General features: G+C 43.6%; 1 protein-coding gene across 1 annotated transcript; it reads right to left on the bottom strand.

The window, feature by feature from the left end:
• Window positions 1-397: 397 nt before the first annotated feature.
• On the bottom strand, window positions 398-15898 carry LOC115105931 (protein lin-54 homolog). The gene is given in 15 exon segments (XM_029628440.2): window positions 398-3769; window positions 4041-4243; window positions 8221-8358; window positions 8541-8643; window positions 8809-8880; window positions 9086-9177; window positions 9256-9450; window positions 9593-9666; window positions 9792-9993; window positions 10215-10343; window positions 11745-11827; window positions 11830-11856; window positions 12075-12186; window positions 12672-13437; window positions 15731-15898. Coding segments are annotated over 14 exon segments (2361 nt in total). The 5' UTR covers window positions 13407-13437; window positions 15731-15898; the 3' UTR covers window positions 398-3573.
• Between the last annotated feature and the right edge of the window lie 5277 nt (window positions 15899-21175).

The following is a 21175-nucleotide window of genomic DNA, read 5'->3' on the forward strand; positions in this document are numbered from 1 at the left end:
TGCAATGGAAATCTTTTTTGGGGGGATTCAGTTCATTTGCATGGCAAAGAGGGACTTTGCAATTAATTGCAATTCATCTGATCATAAAATATCTTACACATCTAAGTGTTACAATTACAGTGTAGTGTTAATGCATAGCATCAATCACGTACAAATCAACTTCATGTTGTCTAAAACAATCAGACATCTGAAATCAGAAAATTAGCTTATCAGAAATATGGAAATATCTGAGCGCCCTATTCTATGTAATTAGTAAATTATGAATGCAATGTAAATGTAAATGTAGTGCAAAGATTGAGAAAACATTTTTTTACAGAACTGTATAAATTTTATTTGCTTTGTATTTTGCTTACATTACAGTCACAACATCTTACATAGGCTTTACTCAATATAAATCTGAAAATAATTAAAAGTACTTTAATTTTGGTGATACTGTGTTATAGTCAGGATAACATGAGATAAATAATTCCAGACAGAAAGATGTTTACAAGAACGGTGACATAAGAAAAAAGACAAACATGATTTCACCTAAAAAGCAATACAGGCAATGGTCACTTAACATACGATATACAATCAAACAACCAAGTAGTACTACTAAGCTGTTGCACAGGGGCTTTTATACATGGAGGGGCAGCAGGTAACAGATTTACACAGATCAGTTCAGTACAGAGATTCCCTCCGTGAAAAAAGCCTGATATTGCAAACATTGAGAAGGTACAAAGAAGGTTTATTGTTTTGTCTAGTGTACAGAGCACTGCCAGATGCCATGGGTTAGGTTACCTGATAGAAGGCTAGGTTTCTCCTGAAATATATAGATTTGATAAGAACTTTTCTGTTCACAGACAGAGCACAACTTTGCTGTTTAGTTTTATTGATAATATAAATGTATTTTTTGTTACATTTCTCTCTGTTAGAAGACAATGTAAAACCAATTTCCCACCACCTTTCAACATCAGATTAAGGGAGTGAGCTGGGCAGAGCACTTTCAGAGCAGCGTTCTGTTTGTGCTCAACTATTGGAAGCCCTTTGAAACATCCCACTTTGTGGGTTGACAATGGATACTAGGGCTGTATTCAATGAGGGGAGACTCAACAAATGTTACAAATAGAAATGTTACATAGTGCCAATAATTCCAATCCTCTACCTGAAATACCACTGTATTAGTTCTACACAATACATTTCTATCTGAACGTTCTGTAACATTGCACCCTCCTGAACAGGGCCTAGAGAAATGTGTTTTATTAGGGATGCATCACACTGCTCAAACCAATTGTTGATGCTCCTGTACAGCAATTTTGTAATAACCTGCAAGATCATCCATACAATAAACAAAGTTTTCAGTGCATAGGGATGATTACAACTTTAAAAAGGATGTGTGATGGTGTATAACATGGTCATGCTCTTTTGGACAAGGGCAATCTATATATATATATATATATCTATATCAACAAACGGCTGCTTTTTGATAGATCTTGAGCGTGTTTTATGTTTATTTATGTTTTATTTAGATGTGTGCGTCTTCAACAACATTGGGGGAAACAATTGACAACGTAGTAAAAGTCCTTCAATGCCCTGAGCAGACTGGGGAACGTAAGGCAAAGGTATCCTGGGGGGAAATACATCTACTAATAACAGTATTTTAAAAACAACACCCAAACACACACAAGACTCACCCCAATACAAAAACAGAGAGGGATTGGCTTTGTGAGGGGAAATGTAGCCTGGCGCGACCCACGACTCACAACACAGGGACAGCTGTCGTACACTGGTCTGGAAAGAAGGCCGTTAAATGCAATATTCACTCAGAAATTGAGCGATGGCTTTGATTGGTTCAATCAAATGTGATTTTTCCCCCTCAGAGGTTGAGACCTCTCGTTGTTTTTAAAATACAACCATTGTAATGGAAGGGGCAGCGCTCAGGGGGCTGTGTGGCCATGCATGTTGGTGTTTGAGTGAGAATAATACAGAAGAGTAAAAACACAGCCCTCTTCATTATCGACACATTGTGCCAACATGGAGGAGCCATTCCAGACTGAAGTCAGGGGGACTTGAGAGTTGTGTGTTAGCCAGACGAGTGGACATGATAATAGGGGTTTTAGAAACACCACCCAGATGCTGTTGAACACATACCTGATGGGAAGAGTTAGTGTGACACACAGAGGCCAAATCATGTGTTACCTGGTAGCCTAATCCATGATGACATTGTAGACAAATGTTACCATGCCCAATCATCAGCTCACTGTAGACTAAAGGCACTCTGCTATGCTAAAATAGTTGCAGTGCTCCTGACATACGGTGATACGATGGCTAGATTCATTATCCAATCAAACAATCTGCCCCTTGACAGTGATCCAACATGGATGTGTGTGCACTATTCTACATACATTACTCTACATCTTTGTTATTCACAAAGAAGTTAAAGTAGGGTCACTTAGATTCCAATATTCCTATTTACCTAATAAGTGGACAACTTTCCTACCTTCACAATTAATTTAGAGTTTAGAGTACCATAAGCACTTTAGCAGATCAAATAACTTGGATTTGATATTGTGAAACTTTACCCTACCTGAAAGTGTCAGAAACAGGACTGTATGCTACCCCAAAACCCAGTCTGGTGAATGTACATTTAAATAGTTACCAATTATTTGTTTAAAAATGGTAAATAGAATCCATATCCATGATAAAATCAAAAGCGGGAATTTAGAATTTGTTCCTAGACATTTTTATAAGCACAAGTTGAAACGGTGGTTGAGGAAAATAAATAGTGGGGGTATCTTGTGGGCTACAGTAAAAGCTAGCAACTGTAGAGAGATCAGCATCATGATTAGAACCTGGGCTACTAACTGAAGAATCATCAGAAATGATTAAAACATGTTAATATCACACCAGAGAGAAGGAGAGGGACAAACAGAGCCATGATAGGATGGTAGAAAAAAATACATTAGAAGAAAAAAACAAAACATGTAAAAATACCTATTATCAAAAAGTGTGCACGGTAAGTCTAAAACAACCCCCTTCCAAAAACACAAACAAACTGTGCTATTCCACTCAGTCAGAGGGTGCACCGAAACCAAGAACTGGTTAAAACCCAAATCCTGGTCCCGCTCGTTTGCTCTACCTTTGCACCTCTTTCTCTGCCAAGTCTCTCCCACAATCCTTGTTTTTTCAGGCAGGCATGGGGACAGCCCCTCCCTTCAGCCAAGGCTGTTCCCACTAACTGTGAAGAAGGAGCAGCACCAGCGCCATAGCAATTAATGTCCCTTAGTTCTCCCAATGCTAGAGCTCTGAGGCTGGGTAAGCATTGCACAGGGCTGTCCTCCTTGCCTCCTGGTGCTGGGTCTAGCTAGATAACAGTTGACGGGGCAGTCTACTCTCCTCCCAATCCAATGTCTATGGGGATAGCTAGCCTGGGAGACAGAGAAACCAAGGACCTCCCAGGGATCACCACCACTCGCCAGTACCAATGTTTAGCTCTGGGGCTTGGGGAGAAAGGGGGCCACCCTTTCAGTATCCCAGGAACGAGTTCTCTCTGCGCTGGGTGAGAGGCAAATCGAGAGAGCCCTTGGACCTAGCCTAGCAGTTGATGGAGGGACAGTCCGTCTTGCCCGCCGAGCTGATGATCCTCATGAGGCAGCGTCCAAACTCCTCCAGGATCATCCTCTCTGCGGTGGCCTGGGGCTGCTGGTTCAGCTCTGCCTGCTCAGCCTGCTCCAGCAGACACTCGCACGTCACCTCCGCCACCTCCTTCGTCACAAACGTATAGGGCATCCTGGTTGAGAGAGGATGAAGAGATTAGCCACTGCTCTAGAACAAGATACAGCATAGATGGGGAGTACAGAGCCGAGGCTGGAGAGAGGGGGAGCCGAGGCTGGAGAGAGGGGGAGCCGAGGCTGGAGAGAGGGGGGTGAGAGGGAGGAGGCGTTAAGGATAGAGAAAATAAATCTAGAGAAGATTTGTTGAGGAGAGGGGGTAGGTAGAGGGGGTGAGTAGAGAGGGGGTGAGGCTGGAGAGGGCGAGTGTAGAGAGGGTGGGAGTCTTACCTCCCCCCTCCGCTGGTGATGGCGGGAGTGGTCCGTGTAAGCAGGTCTGAGATCTGTGATGACAGCTTGGTCTTGGCTGCAGTCTGTTGTTGAACTCTGACCTCAGCTGCGTCGGCCAGGTGCATCAGAGTCTTCCTCTCAGGGCTCTCTTCAAAGTTCTTACAGCCCACACACTTACAGGTAGACGAGCACATGATCTTGGCCTGGCAGAGAGAGTCTCAATAAATAAGCAGGCGTGACCAAGAACGTGGTGCGCTACTAGAAGGTCGGACCAGAAGCCTGCACCCACCGCTTCAGGGATAAGACTGGCCACTCCTGATGTAAAGTGGCGTGCAACATATAATAGAACAGAGTACAACGTTATAGTCCACCCTGGACTTGAACAGTCTTTACGACCAGGTCCACCTCTACAAGGCAGCAATGCCAACTTTTGCCAGGACCCTGAAGGAAGTCACCCTCAACCGCAGCCCCAGCACCTCACACAGGAGCAACAGATATCCTGCCAAGACACCATCTCAGACCTGCGAGACCCCTTCCAGAAGGACCTGCATCAAGAGAAGCCACGCCAAGAGGACATACACCCAGATCACAGCCCTTACCCCCAACCAGCTGAGACCCCCCCCCCCCCCAACAAACCCTGGCCACACCCTATATGGGCCCCGCCCAATCAACCCCCCCCCAACTAGTTAAATAAAGGTTCAATAAGAAAATAAAACAACTCCTGGAGTTCTGTCACACGCTGGGTGTATACATAGTAAATGGTAGGCTTCGAGGAGACTCCTATGGTAGGTACACCTACAGCTCTGTCACACGCTGGGTGTGTACATAGTAAATGGTAGGCTTCGAGGAGACTCCTATGGTAGGTACACCTACAGCTCTGTCACACGCTGGGTGTGTACATAGTAAATGGTAGGCTTCGAGGAGACTCCTATGGTAGGTACACCTACAGCTCTGTCACACGCTGGGTATGTACATAGTAAATGGTAGGCTTCGAGGAGACTCCTATGGTAGGTACACCTACAGCTCTGTCACACGCTGGGTGTGTACATAGTAAATGGTAGGCTTCGAGGAGACTCCTATGGTAGGTACACCTACAGCTCTGTCACACGCTGGGTATGTACATAGTAAATGGTAGGCTTCGAGGAGACTCCTATGGTAGGTACACTTATAGCTCTGTCACACGCTGGGTGTGGACATAGTAAATGGTAGGCTTCGAGGAGACTCCTATGGTAGGTACACTTATAGCTCTGTCACACGCTGGGTGTGTACATAGTAAACGGTAGGCTTCGAGGAGACTCCTATGGTAGGTACACCTACAGCTCTGTCACACGCTGGGTGTGGACATAGTAAATGGTAGGCTTCGAGGAGACCCCTATTGTAGGTACACCTACAGCTCGTCCCTTGGCAGTAGTACTGTAGATTACTTTATCACTGACTTCCACCCAGTCTCTCAGAGTGTTCAGTCAGCCCACTGACACCCCTATCAGCAAAATCATAGTTATGATTGAATATTGCTCTGTTCAAGTAGAGGCATCAAAGCCAAAGGAACTGCACAATATAACAAAAATGCTATAGATGGAATGAAAGTACTGTAGAAACCTACCGAAAAAAAAAATGAACAATTAGGCAACAGCAAATTGAATTCCTTTTAGATAACTTCCTGGACAAAACATTTCACTGTATTTAGTGAAGGTGTAAACTTGGCAGTAGAAAGCCTAAACAGTATATTTGACATTTCAGCTTCCCAAACCTAAAAATTGAGAGCAGGCAACATAAGAAAATAAAAAAACAATGACAAATGGTTTGATGAAGAATGCAAAACCTACGAAAGAAATGGAGAAACCTGTCCAACCAAAAACAGATGCAGAAAACCTGAGCCTACACCTTCACTATGGTGAATCAATGAAACACTACAGAAAAAGGAACATCACGTCAGAAATCAACACAATGTAATTCAAGAATCCATGGAATCTAACCACTTCCGGGAAAATTGGAACAAACACGAAGAGTTAGTTAATTCAGAAAGTATTCAGACCCCTTCACATGTTCCACATTGTTACATTACAGCCTTATTCTAAAATGGATTAAATACAATCCTCAATCAATAACCCATAATGACAAAGCGAAAACAGGTTTATGGACTTTTTTGTTGTTGCAAAACAGAAATACCGTATTTACATAAATATTTAGACCCTTTGCTTTCAGACCTGAAATTGAACTCGGGTGCATCCTGTTTCCACTGGTCTTCCATGAGATGTTTTTATAACACCTGTCTATGGCCTCATGGCTTGGTTTTTGCTCCGACATGCACTGTCAACTGTGGGACGTTATGTCCCACAGTTGACAGTGCATGTCAGAGCAAAAACCAAGCCATGAGGTAGAAGGAATTGTCCATAGAGCTCCGAGACAGGATCGTGTCGAGGCACAGAACTGGGGAAGGGTACAAAAAATGTCTGCAGCATTGATGGTCCCCAAGAACACAGTGGCCTCCATCGGGGGATTCTTGAAGAAATGAGTCTCCCTCACTTGATTAGAATATTATACGACAAGCAACGCTCTCCATCCAACCTGACAGTGCTTGAGACGATTTGCAGAAAAGAATAGGAGAAACCCTAAATACAGGTGTGCCAAGCTTGTAGTGTCATACCCAAGAAGACTCAACGCTGTAATCGCTGCCAAAGATGCTTCAACAAAGTACTGAGTAAAGGGTCTGAATACTTACGTAAATGTAATATTTCCATTTTATTTTTTATAAGTTTGCTAAAATTTCTAAAAACCTGTTTTTGCTTTGTCATTATGGGGTATTGTGTGTAGATTGATGAGGGGGGAAAAAACAATTGAATCCATTTTAGAATAAGGCTGTAACGTAACAAAATGTGGAAAAAGTCAAGGGGTCTGTATACTTTCGGAATGCACTGCATCTATTCAAAATGGAGATGTATGGATAACCACTTCTCCAATCCTTTTGGTTCTATAACAAAATTCAAACAGCAAAAAACATGTCCATGATCAAATACATATCTTAGAATAAGCTATTAAAGAATACCAGAACCAACTGGACTCTCCAGGAACATAAAAACCAACAACCCATCTGGGAAAAAAATACTTGACTCAGTTTTAGAACCCATTGCCCTCTACGGTTTGGGTCCGCTCACCAACAAAAATAATTCACAAAATGGGACAAACACCAAATTGAGACACTGCATGAAGAATTCTGCAAAAACATCCTCCATGTCCAACGTAAAACACCAAATAATTTACGCAGAGTAGAATTAGGCCGATATCCCCTAATTATCAAAATCCAGAAAAGAGACGTTAAATTCTACAACCACCTAAAAAGGAAGCGATTTCCAAACCTTCCATAACAAAGCCATCACCTACAGAGAGATGAACCTGGAGAAGAGCCCCCTAAGCAAGCTGGTCCTGGGACTCTGTGCACAAACACAAACACACCCCACAGAGCCAAAAAGATAATTACTTGACACATTGGAAAGAGTTTACAAAAAAGAGAACAAACTAGAATGCTATTTGGCCCTAAACTGACTGACCCAAAATGAAGGAAAGCTTTGACTATGTACAGACAGTAGCATAGCTTTGCTATTCAGAGAGATCGCAGTAGGCACATAGTGCTCACTGCCCACAAAATGAAGTGGAAACTGAGCTGCACTTCCTAACCTCCCACCAAATGTTTGACCATATTAGACACATATTTCTCTAAGATTTGGGTGGCAGGTAGCTAATTTGTTAGAGCGTTGGTCCAGTAACCGAAAAGTTGCTGGATCGAATCCCCGACAAGGTAAAAATCTGGTGTTCTGCCCTCGAACAAGGCAGTTAACCCATTGTTCCCCGGTAAGGCCATCATTGTAAATAAGAATTTGTTCTTAACTGACTAGTTAAATAAAATAAAAAATAAAGATTGCACAGACCCACAAAGAGTGTGTGCCATCAAAGCAGCAAGATTTGTGACCTGTTGCCACAAGAAAAGGCAACCAGTGAAGAACAAACACCATTGTAAATACAACCCATATTTATGTTTATTTATTTTCCCTTTTGTACATCATTACAACACTGTACATAGCCATAATATGACATCTCCATTGCTTTGAAACTTTTGTGAGTGTAATGTTTACTGCTTGTACCATTTCACTTGCTTGACACAGAGAGAGCGAGAGAGACCCACCTCGTAACACTCGCAGTAGTTCTTCAGGCAGCCTGAGCGTTTACAGTTGCAGCCTTTGCTGTGTCTGCGGTCCGACTCGCCCTCTTTACCTTTACCGATCTTCGGCTTGAACGCCTCCGGGTTGCGGTCCAGACACGCCTGGGGAAATGATACACTCCTTTTAAAACAACTCTGTACACAAGGAGTCAGATATATTACACAAGGCCAAATCATATTACAAATCAAAGAGTACATTTGTCACACCAAGCTTTTCTTTCACACAAAGGAAGAATAAGGTGAGACAAATAAAGTTGAGTCAAATCTGAGGTCTTGTTCCTCACCTTGATGGCTTTAGCTCGGTCCGTCTCGTGTTCCAGGTTGTTGAAGCAGTTGGTACAGTTACAGTTCTGACAGAACTCCCCGTTGGCAAAACAGTCACAGTACCTGCAGAGAGAGCATTCAGACACAACATAGACAGCTAGAGGTTAGGCCCATCTCAAATGACGTCTACACGTCTAAATACAGGACATTTACTTTTTAAAGCAGGAATCCTGTTAAACATCAATAGTTGAGTAGGTTGCGTTCCCTGTAAGTTATTATAGTACGTACAGTTTGAGACACTGAGATTTGGTGCAGTTACAGGGCTTCCGTGGTCTGAAAGCAGCGCCTGATGTTGATAAGCTGTGGGAGAAGGGAATATGCTTATAATTAGTCAGGTCAGTGAGTTTATTTCAACGTTGTCATAACATTTCATATCAAAAGGAATTTAAAACCTTCAAACAAAGGTGCTTTATTGTACTGACTTATTCTACTGACAAGGACTTCTTTGCCATCAAACCACAGATCATACTCCAGCTGGGGATTTCCTGTGTGGTGTTGTGCTTACCCATTGAGAGGCAGTCTGGCCTGAGTCTGGATGCCTGTAGGGGTGGAGAACCCAGAGCTGCTGGCCAGAGTCACATACGCCGACTGCTGGAGCTGGAGAAGAGAGAGAGAAGTGTGAGAGCACAAACACACACGTTTAAAATGCATTCAACACACATTCCAGCCCTGTACCTGTGTGACGTATTGTGCGGGCAGCACGGCGTAGCCCATGTTCCCAGAGCCAGGGGCAGGCGCCAATACGGTACCCGGGGGTAGATTGGTGAGGTTGGGCTGAATCTGAGGTAGCGATGTGGCGGGCATGATCAACCTCTGCTGGGTCTGAGTGGTCAGCACCTGGCCTGACGATGTCAAGGGCTTAGGCACCACCTGAGAGAGGAGGAGAACAATGAAGGTTTGTTCAATTACACTCACCTTATTGATAGTGCATGTTGTCGTGGCTGAGTGAATGTATGATTAGGGGAGCAATTCAATCTGTAAGTAAGTAGTGTGTTCGTGTCACGTGTTTCACCTGCTTCATTGTCTGTGCTGGGACAATGGGGACAGACATCCTGACTTGGGTTGTGTTAACCACCATGGGCTTGGCTGTGGAAGGAAAACAGGTCCTTATATACCGTTGTACATACACTATATATTTATAGCACTGTTTGGACCTAAAATCCTTTCCCTGCCACTCTGTATGGATGGTGAGTTGGGAGTCTGGCTCCTACCTGTCATGGATGAGTTAGTGATGGGGCTGCCGGCATGTCCCGTGCTGCTGCCCGTGGTGGCAGTGACCAGCCTGACGTAGTGGAAGCGGCTGCCTGGCACCTGGATCTGCTGCACGTTGGATGGGTTGGACAGGGGAAAGATGGTCTTAAATTGGGTGGCGCCCACCCCTCCCACCGTCACAGTCTGCACAGGCTTCATGGTCTGTGAGGAGGGAAGAAAACAGTCAAGATTATTTCCAAGAGCATCAGCAGTAGCATACCTGATGATCAGGGTCTTGGTGGTTAGTTGGCTAGTTGAATCAGGTGTTCCAGTGTTTGAATAAAACAAAAAATGTGCAGTTCTGGGGGTCAGAGAGGACCACAGTTGAGAAACACTGTTATAAAAGCTAGTTGTAGCCGCTCAGTAGAATGGGTTGAGACTACCTTGGCTGGGGAGGTGGCTGTAGACTGTTGTAATAGTATCTGATGTCCCAGGTGGGCCATGTTGAGAGGCAGAGACACTGACTTCTGAGGGGAGTTGGGGACCTGTGAGGCCACCGACACCACCGTCAACTGTCACACAAAGAGAAAACAGAATGATATGTTTAGTAATACATGTCAATAGCTCCAAGTTGTCATCCAAACACAAAATGGGAGAAAACTCAGGGTCCCACTCACTGGCCCAGACATGGTATAGTCTCTAAATGGATTGGGGTCATGCGGGACCTATAGGTTGGCATGCTTTCTCTTTATTTGCAGCTATTAAATATGCTAGAAATGACTTAAATGTAAATGTAAATGTATTAAATAGTGGTGTAATATTCACTGAGTGTACAAAACATTAGGAACACCTGCTCTTTCCATGACAGACTGACCAGGTGAATCCAGGTGAAAGCTGTGATCCTTTATTGATGTCACCTGTTAAATACACTTCAATCAGTCTAGATGAAGAGGAGACAGGTTAAATAAGGATGTTCAAGCCTTAAGACATGGATTGTGTTTGTGTGCCATTTAGCAGGTGAATGGGAAAGAAAAGATTTAAGTGCCTTTGAATAGGGTATGGTAGTAGGTGCACCGGTTTGAGTGTGTCAAGAACTGCAATGCTGCTGGGTTTCACACTCAACAGTTTCCTGTGTGTATTCAGAATGGTCCACCACCCAAAGGACATCCAATCAAATTGACACACCTGTTGGAAGCACTGGAGTCAACATGGGCCAGAATCCCTGTGGAACGCTTTCGACACCTTGTAGAGTACATACCCCAACGTATTGAGGCTGTTCTGAGCGCAACTCAAGTGGGAAGGTGTTCCTAACGTTTTGTACAATGCAAGTCATTACTCTATTATTTAGAATTTAAAAATGTATTAACTGCATTCATTTTTGTTTCTTAAGCATGTACTTTTGAGATGATTTTCTAACAAAAATGTATCATCTCAAAATAGGACAATGCTCCTTTAAGAGAATTGGGTTCAAAAGATATTGACCTGGCTACGGTAGACTAGCCAAGACAAATGCTAAAGTGTCTTTTGCAGACTATCAACAGTAGCCAGTATATTGCTAGTATGTTCACTTTTGTAAATCACTTTCCTTAGTTAAAATAAATAAGCTGAGCGAGTAGATTGATGGGTGCTTGTTTTTGCTCTGGACACCATGCGCCGTGCTTGCGTGTGCCGAACTCTTGTACTTCTCAAGACGTTGTGACTCACGGCAGCGTGGTGGTGCTTTAGTGAATGGCTAATCATAATCATATTGCGCAAATAGAAATAACATGACTTTTACGTATGTAGTCTTCAATGGTAGACTGCAACAGAGCAAGTATATGTTGAACTGGAACGCAAAAAGGAGATCCACTGACTGGAAATGCGTTTACTGGCCCTGGGCCAGTAGGCCACTCTAATGTCAGACCCTGAAACTGCACTTGTTCTCTCTCCCTCACTCAGTGGGGTCAGAGGGATTGAATGGCAGCATGTCTGACCTTGCTGGGCGACTTGAGGGGGGAGATGGCGATCTTGTTGCTGGAGCCGAGGGTCTCAGAGAGGGTGATGGTCCGCGGGGGGTCACCGGGCTGCTTGTGGACAGGACCCGACCTGGGTGGGTGGGGTTAGGGGAGGGCACAGAATCACAACGATAAGGTCAGAACTAATTGGGGCAGGGATCAAAGTCTATATACATTTCTATGGCTCAAAGCAGTTATAATAGTCTGAACTTTCAATTACACAGCTATCCATGGGTGTGTGTTGCACATTGGAAACCAAGCATTCTTTCTATGAAGATGTCAATATGAAGAGCATGTCAGGGGGATTACCTGTAATGACATTGGATACTGATGTCTGGGCAGTCAGACCTTTGTTGTTGACAGCTTTAGTGAAGACAAACTTGATTGGTCCAGCCGAAGACACCTGAGTTTTCTTAGCAATCTATTGAGAAATATGTTCATTTACCTTCACTGCACAAACTACAGCTTAGAGATAAAGCCCAGACCTATAAATCCCGTCAACTTCATCCACCATAAAAAATTGTTATAGTATTTGCTTCAGAATGTTTATTTAGTAATTTCAACACTTAGGTTTGGACATGCCAATAAATGTATTTTTTCTCCATGTAAATAGAAATGATGTGGAAGTGTAAACCTCTCCTTTCACCAACCAAGTAAATGCATGTGAGTGTACTTGAAATGAAGATGATCACATATGGTGTTTGTGGAGGGGTTACAGTTGAGGATTGATTTCCAGCCTTATAAGGCTCTTCAAGACAACACATAACTAAATTAATCTCCTCACTACACAATGTGAGCACAGCATAGCAAAGCCACTGAATTACTTTCTGATGAATTGCAAAGAATCCAGACCCTTGAGACAAAAAGGTAAACAAGTCAATAAACAAGTAAACAAACAGGTCTCACCTGTACAGTCTTCAGCTGCTGGGCCTGCAGGGTGGATACCTGACTGGCTGAGCTGACCGTCACCACCTTGAAATGCTGCGGGTTGGCCTTGGCCTCCCCAAGACCCTGCACTGAGGCAGACTTGGAGCCTGTGTGGGGCAGCTGCAGCACAATAGGCTGGCCAGACTTTCCTATGGCCGTCACCATGAACTGCTGGCCCCCTGGAGTAGTGGAAGTGGTGGTGGTGCCTTGAGACCTGGTGGTGTCTGCGCCTGGGGATGAGGCCACCTTGTTGAGGATGATCTGGTGGTTGGCTGAGAGGGTGAAGGGGGCTGAGAGCTTCTGTAAGCCCCCCGAGGTCAGACTAACCCGGGAGAGGCTGCTGGTGGTTTTAGGGGTGGTTGAGGTTAGGGTGGAGGCTGTGGCGGGTCGCAAGGTGAGGGAGGAGGATGAAACCGTGGAAGAGGTGAGGAGGAGCTGGGTAGCAGAGGTGGTGCTACAGAGGGTGGAACCTGTGGGGGTGGAGGTGGTCCCGGCTTGGGTCAGCTGGGTTGGAGGGGCGTCCGAACACAGGCTTACGATCTCTGGGACAGCGGGCACATCCGTTTCCATGGGGACTGGTGAGTCGTCACTAGGCTGTGATTGGCCAGAGGCTGCAGGGGACTCGGCGGGGGGGTCGTCATCCATGATGATGGCCTCTGTGTCCATGATCTCATCAGGGAGCAGACTGTTCAGCTCTGGCGACACCACGTCCATGTCTGTAGGTTTACACTCAGCTCAGTCACTACTGGAAACAGAACAGGAAGCATCAGAATGTCAGTCCAATAGCTCCACCAAGCCATTGGATGTGTTAAACAACTTTTCTTTCAGTAGAATGACTGACAGGAAAGTACCAGTACATTATAAAACAGATATAGATAACTGCTACTTGGGCTATAAACGTGCATTTATAACAATAGGTTTATATACCTATTGGTTAGTGCCCATAAGCAATTGCAACCAAGAACAATTACAAAAGTATTTTCTATGTGAACAAAATACAGTGAGAAGCCTAAAACAGAATGACCAATTCCTGCATATGATGTTGCACACACACACCACTGCAAAGACAATGGAAGGCGCAAATCACCATGGATTTGAATGATGTTATTGTCACAATACACAGCCAAAACATGCAGTGTGTGACATTAGTGAATATATTAGATTTATACATCTACTATCAAAAACACAAGCGCAAATACACCAAATAGTTTCAAAGACAGCGATGAATTCATAAGCAATGAAAAGGGTGTTACAGAACACACACACAGGCAATAGAAAATCAAGTACTTGACGTTACAATATAAATTCATAAATAATCTGTTTAGCTAGCATTAGCAGTGTTGCAATGGCTCTGCAGCGGTAACTAACAGTGCTTTCTATAGTTGTTAACACTAGCTAGCTAGCTAAACGAAGCTGAATACGCTAACGTTAGTTTAGCTAGCCACCAAGAACAATAACAAACATGTTTATGCAACGACGTTATGATCCTAACTTTGATTGCAACACAACTAGATCAAAAGCCTACTTTGCAACACAATCCGCCGAATCTCGAACGGTGCCAATTAAATAGTTTGGCTAACATGTCATGGATTGCATAGCGGAGGTGTAGATAGCTGGTTAGTTAGCTTGGCTAGGCCGCTTTGGACATCCCAGAAAATAAATCTTTGTCCTACCTCCGGCATACGCAAAATAAGACAGGATAATATACAAGTTGATAAACTAGGGGGGAGGGGGTCGATGTTCATCCCCTCAATTTTCGATAGGATATATGATCGGGGCCTGCTTTTTGTTCTCTCAACTATTAAGCAGCCTGTCAAAATCATGAATTTGTGACAGGAGCAGCACTGTGAAAACGACCAGCTATAGCTTGCTAGCTACGTTTCTATTTTCAGGCCGGGTTGGATTTCGAAATATCCGCCATTTTCACCTCGTCATGAGTTCAACTAAAGAGATGAGAGGAAGAACGAGCAATAGATATGAACGCCCATGTCAGGAATCTTGTTTCCCAAAAAAGTAATGGGGTCACAGCTTGCGATAGATTACCTGGTAGTGCAAAACAGTAATAATATTAAGAGCTATCCGCCTTGTGTCACATACTGTAACAAGCCTTATGAGCCTGTAAATAATTGCATGATACTCTGTGTACTGTGTAGAACTATACAACTTACGTAAATAACGTCACGAATAATAATTCTAAATTCTCTCAAATGTCCACATTTGAAGACAACTGGTTAACTGTTATGTGTTTTTGGTAAACCTATTCAAATGTAGAATAAGAACATTCATTAGACCAACGCTTAATAGTCATTTGTCAAATAACAAACCCCCAGAGACCTACATCAAATGGGGATATGACTTCCTTTTGGAAGAAAGAAACCTTGAGAGGAACCCTCGACGTAATCTGACTATTTGACAGTCAAAGCCCCAGCTGCCTTCAAGTCATTTCACAAAGCAGACACACAGACTATACTAGGAAGGTATTTTTCCGTCTAGCCAATATTGAATAGACAGGATTACTACAGCGGCATTAACCTCTGGAAGCTAAACAATGACAGGCCCTAATGGCAAACTGGCTTAGCAAAATCAGAAATTGCTGTCCATCTGTCGGAGTGCTGGAAACTATCTAGAGGGCTGCATTTGCAATGAATTGTAGGTCATTATAAATCACACAAAGCTACAGGCTGAATAATCAATGTAACTCTCAAACATCAGTAAAATAATAATTATCTATGAAATATATGCAACGTTAGTTTCCTTTATCCGAATGAATGGTGAATAAAGTTAATGGATATTTTCCAACTTCATATTGCTTCAACAACATGAATCCTATAACAAAGCTACGTTAGCTAACTAGAATAAGGTATTTCCACAGTTTGTAAGTACATACTACAAGTAACGTTACTATATATTCTATCTTCATATGCTGCTAGCTGTCTGCTAACTGGCCAAATTGATATCATCAGCTGTTAGCTAGCTAGCAAGCCTAGCCAGCAGCAACACAAAGTATTGCCCCTTTCACACAGCGAACAGATTCTTACGTGGTTTGTTTTTCCCCTTGAAGCTATGATTTTTAGTGTCTCGAAACGCCTTAACTCACATACTCTTTCACCGGTCCATACAGGCGGAGCAACATATCGGTAAAAAGCACAGAAACGTAGACGATTGTTCAAAATACCGCGCCGAGCGCCATTTCACCCCCAACATCCCATAATAATGTCACGCACTCCTTGACAACCACATGGCGCGTCATTAATCGAAGTACTTCCGGCCTCGCTCTCAGCGTGTGATAGATCTACACAACAACTCCGTAGGCACTGACAAAATAAAGGAAACACTTGAATAAATGAGGGTTACAGAGCGAGGCAAATTGTATTAACCTGAGCCGCGGTGCACCAAATTATGTATATATAGACTAGATTTCTAATAAGGGGCGCTATGTTGAAGCCACAGTGCCGTCATCATTTGTTAACGTTTACATTCGTTTTTGCCACATGTATTATATTACAGACACCTTCATGCATACTGTTGAATGATATTATGTGAGCTAAACAGAAAAAAATATAAGTATAATTTTTAGAGATGACTAATGTTACAGGCCCAACTGCAACAAAAAAAGACATGTCATTTTGTCCTTAAAACATGAACTACTCTTACTAGGGAGTGCCAATATGTCCGACCGTTGGCTCCAAAGCCAATACACAGCTTCAGCAATTCAGGGTTTACATACATCATAGGTTTACCAGTCTAGACCCATGACGTAAACGGGTAAAAGCGGTAAGGGTGTTGGCCATCCTCAAATCGAACAGTAATCTGCGCCAGTTGGGCATGTTATCAAGGTAGCATGATGCATCGTCCAGAAACAAACATTTATTTTCCATCAAACATATGTTCTTATTGTCGGTCCTTTTTTCACTGGAAAGGCTGAAAAATCGTGTTTTTTTTTATCAAAAGCGATCACATTTGCATGTGAAAACATAATCCTACTCAATGTGGTTATGGTGTTATCCCACTGGGCACAGACGTCAATTCAAGGTCTATTCCACGTTGTTTCAACGTCTTTTAAATGAAGTGAAAAAGACATTGATTCAACCAGTGTGTTCCCAGGGGGATACTTTGTATTCCATGTTGTAGACCAGCTTCTTGGGAACACAATTTATTTCATGAGGATAGGATTTACCATTGCTGAGATTTTTTTTAAGTGATCGGAAAAGGTTGCGGACAGGTCATTGATAATCTGTTATCAATAAGGCACCTGTCTGAAATCTTAAATTCAACACTTTTTGTCCAATATTTCCAGATAGGGTGGTCATATTGTTATGACACTTTCAGGGTTGGAGTAGAACACAGAGATGATTCAAATACAAGTCAAATGTATTAAATGAATATGCGGTATTATGCAAATTAGGCAGTTAATATGCTAATTAAACATTACGGAAAACATCATTACAGTAACTCAAGCCCAATAATTTAAGGTAGGATGGTCATATAATTAACAAATTCCTCGGTGTCCACATCACTAAGGAATTATTATGGTCTACAAACACCCACACTGTCTTGAAGACAACGCCTCTTCCCCCTTCAGGAGGCTGAAAATATTAGGCATTGGCCCTCAGATCCCCAAAAAGTTATACAGCTGCACCATTGAGAGCATCTTGACTGGCTGTATCACTGCTTGGTATGGCAACTGCTTGGCATCTGACCGCAAGGCTTTACAGAATGTAGTGCGTACGGCCCAGACCATCACTGGGGCCAAGCTTCCTGCCATCCTCTATACCAGGCAGTGTCAGAGGAAAGCTAAAAAAAATATCAAAGACTCCAGTCACCCAAGTCATAGACTGTTCTCTCTGCTACCGCACGGCAAGCGGTACCAATGCACCAAGTCTGAAACTGAAGGAAAAAGGAAACCGCACACTGCTCTTGATAGTATCACCGATCTTTAATAAGCTTATGTATCGGCCACACGGCCTTCGTCAGAGCTTTGGGGATTTTTTGAAAGTTGCACCATTATGTGGATCTGGCCCCACCCACATCCGTTCTACACATCGAAGGGAGTTGGAGGCAAAGGAAAAATAAATAAGTGCTACCAAATATTTATTTTATTTTATTTATTTCACCTTTATTTAACCAGGTAGGCAAGTTGAGAACAAGTTCTCATTTACAATTGCGACCTGGCCAAGATAAAGCAAAGCAGTTCGACAGATACAACGACACAGAGTTACACATGGAGTAAAACAAACATACAGTAAATAATACAGTATAAACAAGTCTATATACAATGTGAGCGAATGAGGTGAGAAGGGAGGTAAAGGCAAAAAAGGCCATGGTGGCAAAGTAAATACAATATAGCAAGTAAAACATTGGAATGGTAGTTTTGCAATGGAAGAATGTGCAAAGTAGAAGTAAAAATAATGGGGTGCAAAGGAGCAAAATTAATTAATTAATTAAATACAGTTGGGAAAGAGGTAGTTGTTTGGGCTAAATTATAGGTGGGCTATGTACAGGTGCAGTAATCTGTGAGCTGCTATGACAGTTGGTGCTTAAAGCTAGTGAGGGAGATAAGTGTTTCCAGTTTCAGAGATTTTTGTAGTTCGTTCCAGTCATTGGCAAAAAAAAAAACCAAATTGGTCTACACGGACATGTTCTGGCCTGGTTTAGATCTTATCTGTCGGAAAGATATCAGTTTGTCTCTGTGAATGGTTTGTCCTCTGACAAATCAACTGTAAATTTCGGTGTTCCTCAAGGTTCTGTTTTAGGACCACTATTGTTTTCACTATATATTTTACCTCTTGGGGATGTTATTCGAAAACATAATGTAAACTTTCACTGCTATGCGGATGACACACAGCTGTACATTTCAATGAAACATGGTGAAGCCCCAAAATTGCCCTCGCTAGAAGCATGTGTTTCAGACATAAGGAAGTGGATGGCTGCAAACTTTCTACTATTAAACTCGGACAAAACAGAGATGCTTGTTCTAGGTCCCAAGAAACAAAGAGATCTTCTGTTGAATCTGACAATTAATCTTAATGGTTGTACAGTCGTCTCAAATAAAACTGTGAAGGACCTCGGCGTTACTCTGGACCCTGATCTCTCTTTTGAAGAACATATCAAGACCATTTCGAGGACAGCTTTTTCCATCTACGTAACATTGCAAAAATCAGAAACTTTCTGTCCAAAAATGATGCAGAAAAATTAATCCATGCTTTTGTCACTTCTAGGTTAGACTACTGCAATGCTCTATTTTCCGGCTACCCGGATAAAGCACTAAATAAACTTCAGTTAGTGCTAAATACGGCTGCTAGAATCCTGACTAGAACCAAAAAATTTGATCATATTACTCCAGTGCTAGCCTCTCTACACTGGCTTCCTGTCAAAGCAAGGGCTGATTTCAAGGTTTTACTGCTAACCTACAAAGCATTACATGGGCTTGCTCCTACCTATCTCTCTGATTTGGTCCTGCCGTATATACCTACACGTACGCTACGGTCACAAGACGCAGGCCTCCTAATTGTCCCTAGAATTTCTAAGCAAACAGCTGGAGGCAGGGCTTTCTCCTATAGAGCTCCATTTTTATGGAACGGTCTGCCTACCCATGTCAGAGACGCAAACTCGGTCTCAACCTTTAAGTCTTTACTGAAGACTCATCTCTTCAGTGGGTCATATGATTGAGAGTAGTCTGGCCCCGGAGTGGGAAGGTGAACGGAAAGGCTCTGGAGCAACGAACCGCCCTTGCTGTCTCTGCCTGGCCGGTTCCCCTCTTTCCACTGGGATTCTCTGCCTCTAACCCTGTTACGGGGCTGAGTCACTGGCTTACTGGGGCTCTCTCATGCCGTCCCTGGGGGTGCGTCACCTGGGTGGGTTGATTCACTGTTGTGGTCAGCCTGTCTGGGTTGGCGCCCCCCCCTTGGGTTGTGCCGTGGCGGAGATCTTTGTGGGCTATACTCGGCCTTGTCTCAGGATGGTAAGTTGGTGGTTGGAGATATCCCTCTAGTGGTGTGGGGGCTGTGCTTTGGCAAAGTGGGTGGGGTTATATCCTTCCTGTTTGGCCCTGTCCGGGGGTGTCCTCGGATGGGGCCACAGTGTCTCCTGACCCCTCCTGTCTCAGCCTCCAGTATTTATGCTGCAGTAGTTTATGTGTCGGGGGGGCTAGGGTCAGTTTGTTATATCTGGAGTACTTCTCCTGTCCTATTCGGTGTCCTGTGTGAATCTAAGTGTGCGTTCTCTAATTCTCTCCTTCTCTCTTTCTTTCTCTCTCTCTCGGAGGACCTGAGCCCTAGGACCATGCCCAAGGACTACCTGACATGATGACTCCTTGTTGTCCCCAGTCCACCTGGCCATGCTGCTGCTCCAGTTTCAACTGGCCTGGGCCCTAGGACCATGTCCCAGGACTACCTGACATGATGACTCCTTGCTGTCCCCAGTCCACCTGGCCATGCTGCTGCTCCAGTTTCAACTGTTCTGCCTTACTATTATTCAACCATGCTGGTCATTTATGAACATTTGAACATCTTGGCCACGTTCTGTTATAATCTCCACCCGGCACAGCCAGAAGAGGACTGGCCACCCCACATATGCTCTCTCTAATTCTCTCTTTCTTTCTCTCTCGGAGGACCTGAGCCCTAGGACCGTGCCCCAGGACTACCTGACATGATGACTCCTTGCTGTCCCCAGTCCACCTGACTGTGCTGCTGCTCCAGTTTCAACTGTTCTGCCTTATTATTATTGGACCATGCTGGTCATTTATGAACATTTGAACATCTTGGTCATGTTCTGTTATAATCTCTACCCGGCACAGCCAGAAGAGGACTGGCCACCCCACATAGCCTGGTTCCTCTCTAGGTTTCTTCCTAGGTTTTGGCCTTTCTAGGGAGTTTTTCCTAGCCACCGTGCTTTTACACCTGCATTGTTTGCTGTTTGGGGTTTTAGGCTGGGTTTCTGTACAGCACTTTGAGATATCAGCTGATGTACGAAGGGCTATATAAATACATTTGATTTGATTTGATTGGCAGCAGAGAACTGGAAGGAGAGGCGGCCAAAGAAATAATTGGTTTTGGGGGTGACTAGAGAGATATACCTGCTGGAGCGTGTGCTACAGGTGGGAGATGCTATGGTGACCAGCGAGCTGAGATAAGGGGGGACTTTACCTAGCAGGGTCTTGTAGATGACATGGAGCTAGTGGGTTTGGCGACGAGTATGAAGCGAGGGCCAGCCAACGAGAGCGTACAGGTCGCAATGGTAGGTAGTATATGGGGCTTTGGTGACAAAACGGATTGCACTGTGATAGACTGCATCCAATTTGTTGAGTAGGGTATTGGAGGCTATTTTGTAAATGACATCGCCAAAGTCGAGGATTGGTAGGATGGTCAGTTTTACAAGGGTATGTTTGGCAGCATGAGTGAAGGATGCTTTGTTGCGAAATAGGAAGCCAATTCTAGATTTAACTTTGGATTGGAGATGTTTGATATGGGTCTGGAAGGAGAGTT

The sequence above is a fragment of the Oncorhynchus nerka genome, linkage group LG22 (assembly GCF_034236695.1).
Source record: "Oncorhynchus nerka isolate Pitt River linkage group LG22, Oner_Uvic_2.0, whole genome shotgun sequence".
NCBI lineage: Eukaryota > Metazoa > Chordata > Actinopteri > Salmoniformes > Salmonidae > Oncorhynchus > Oncorhynchus nerka.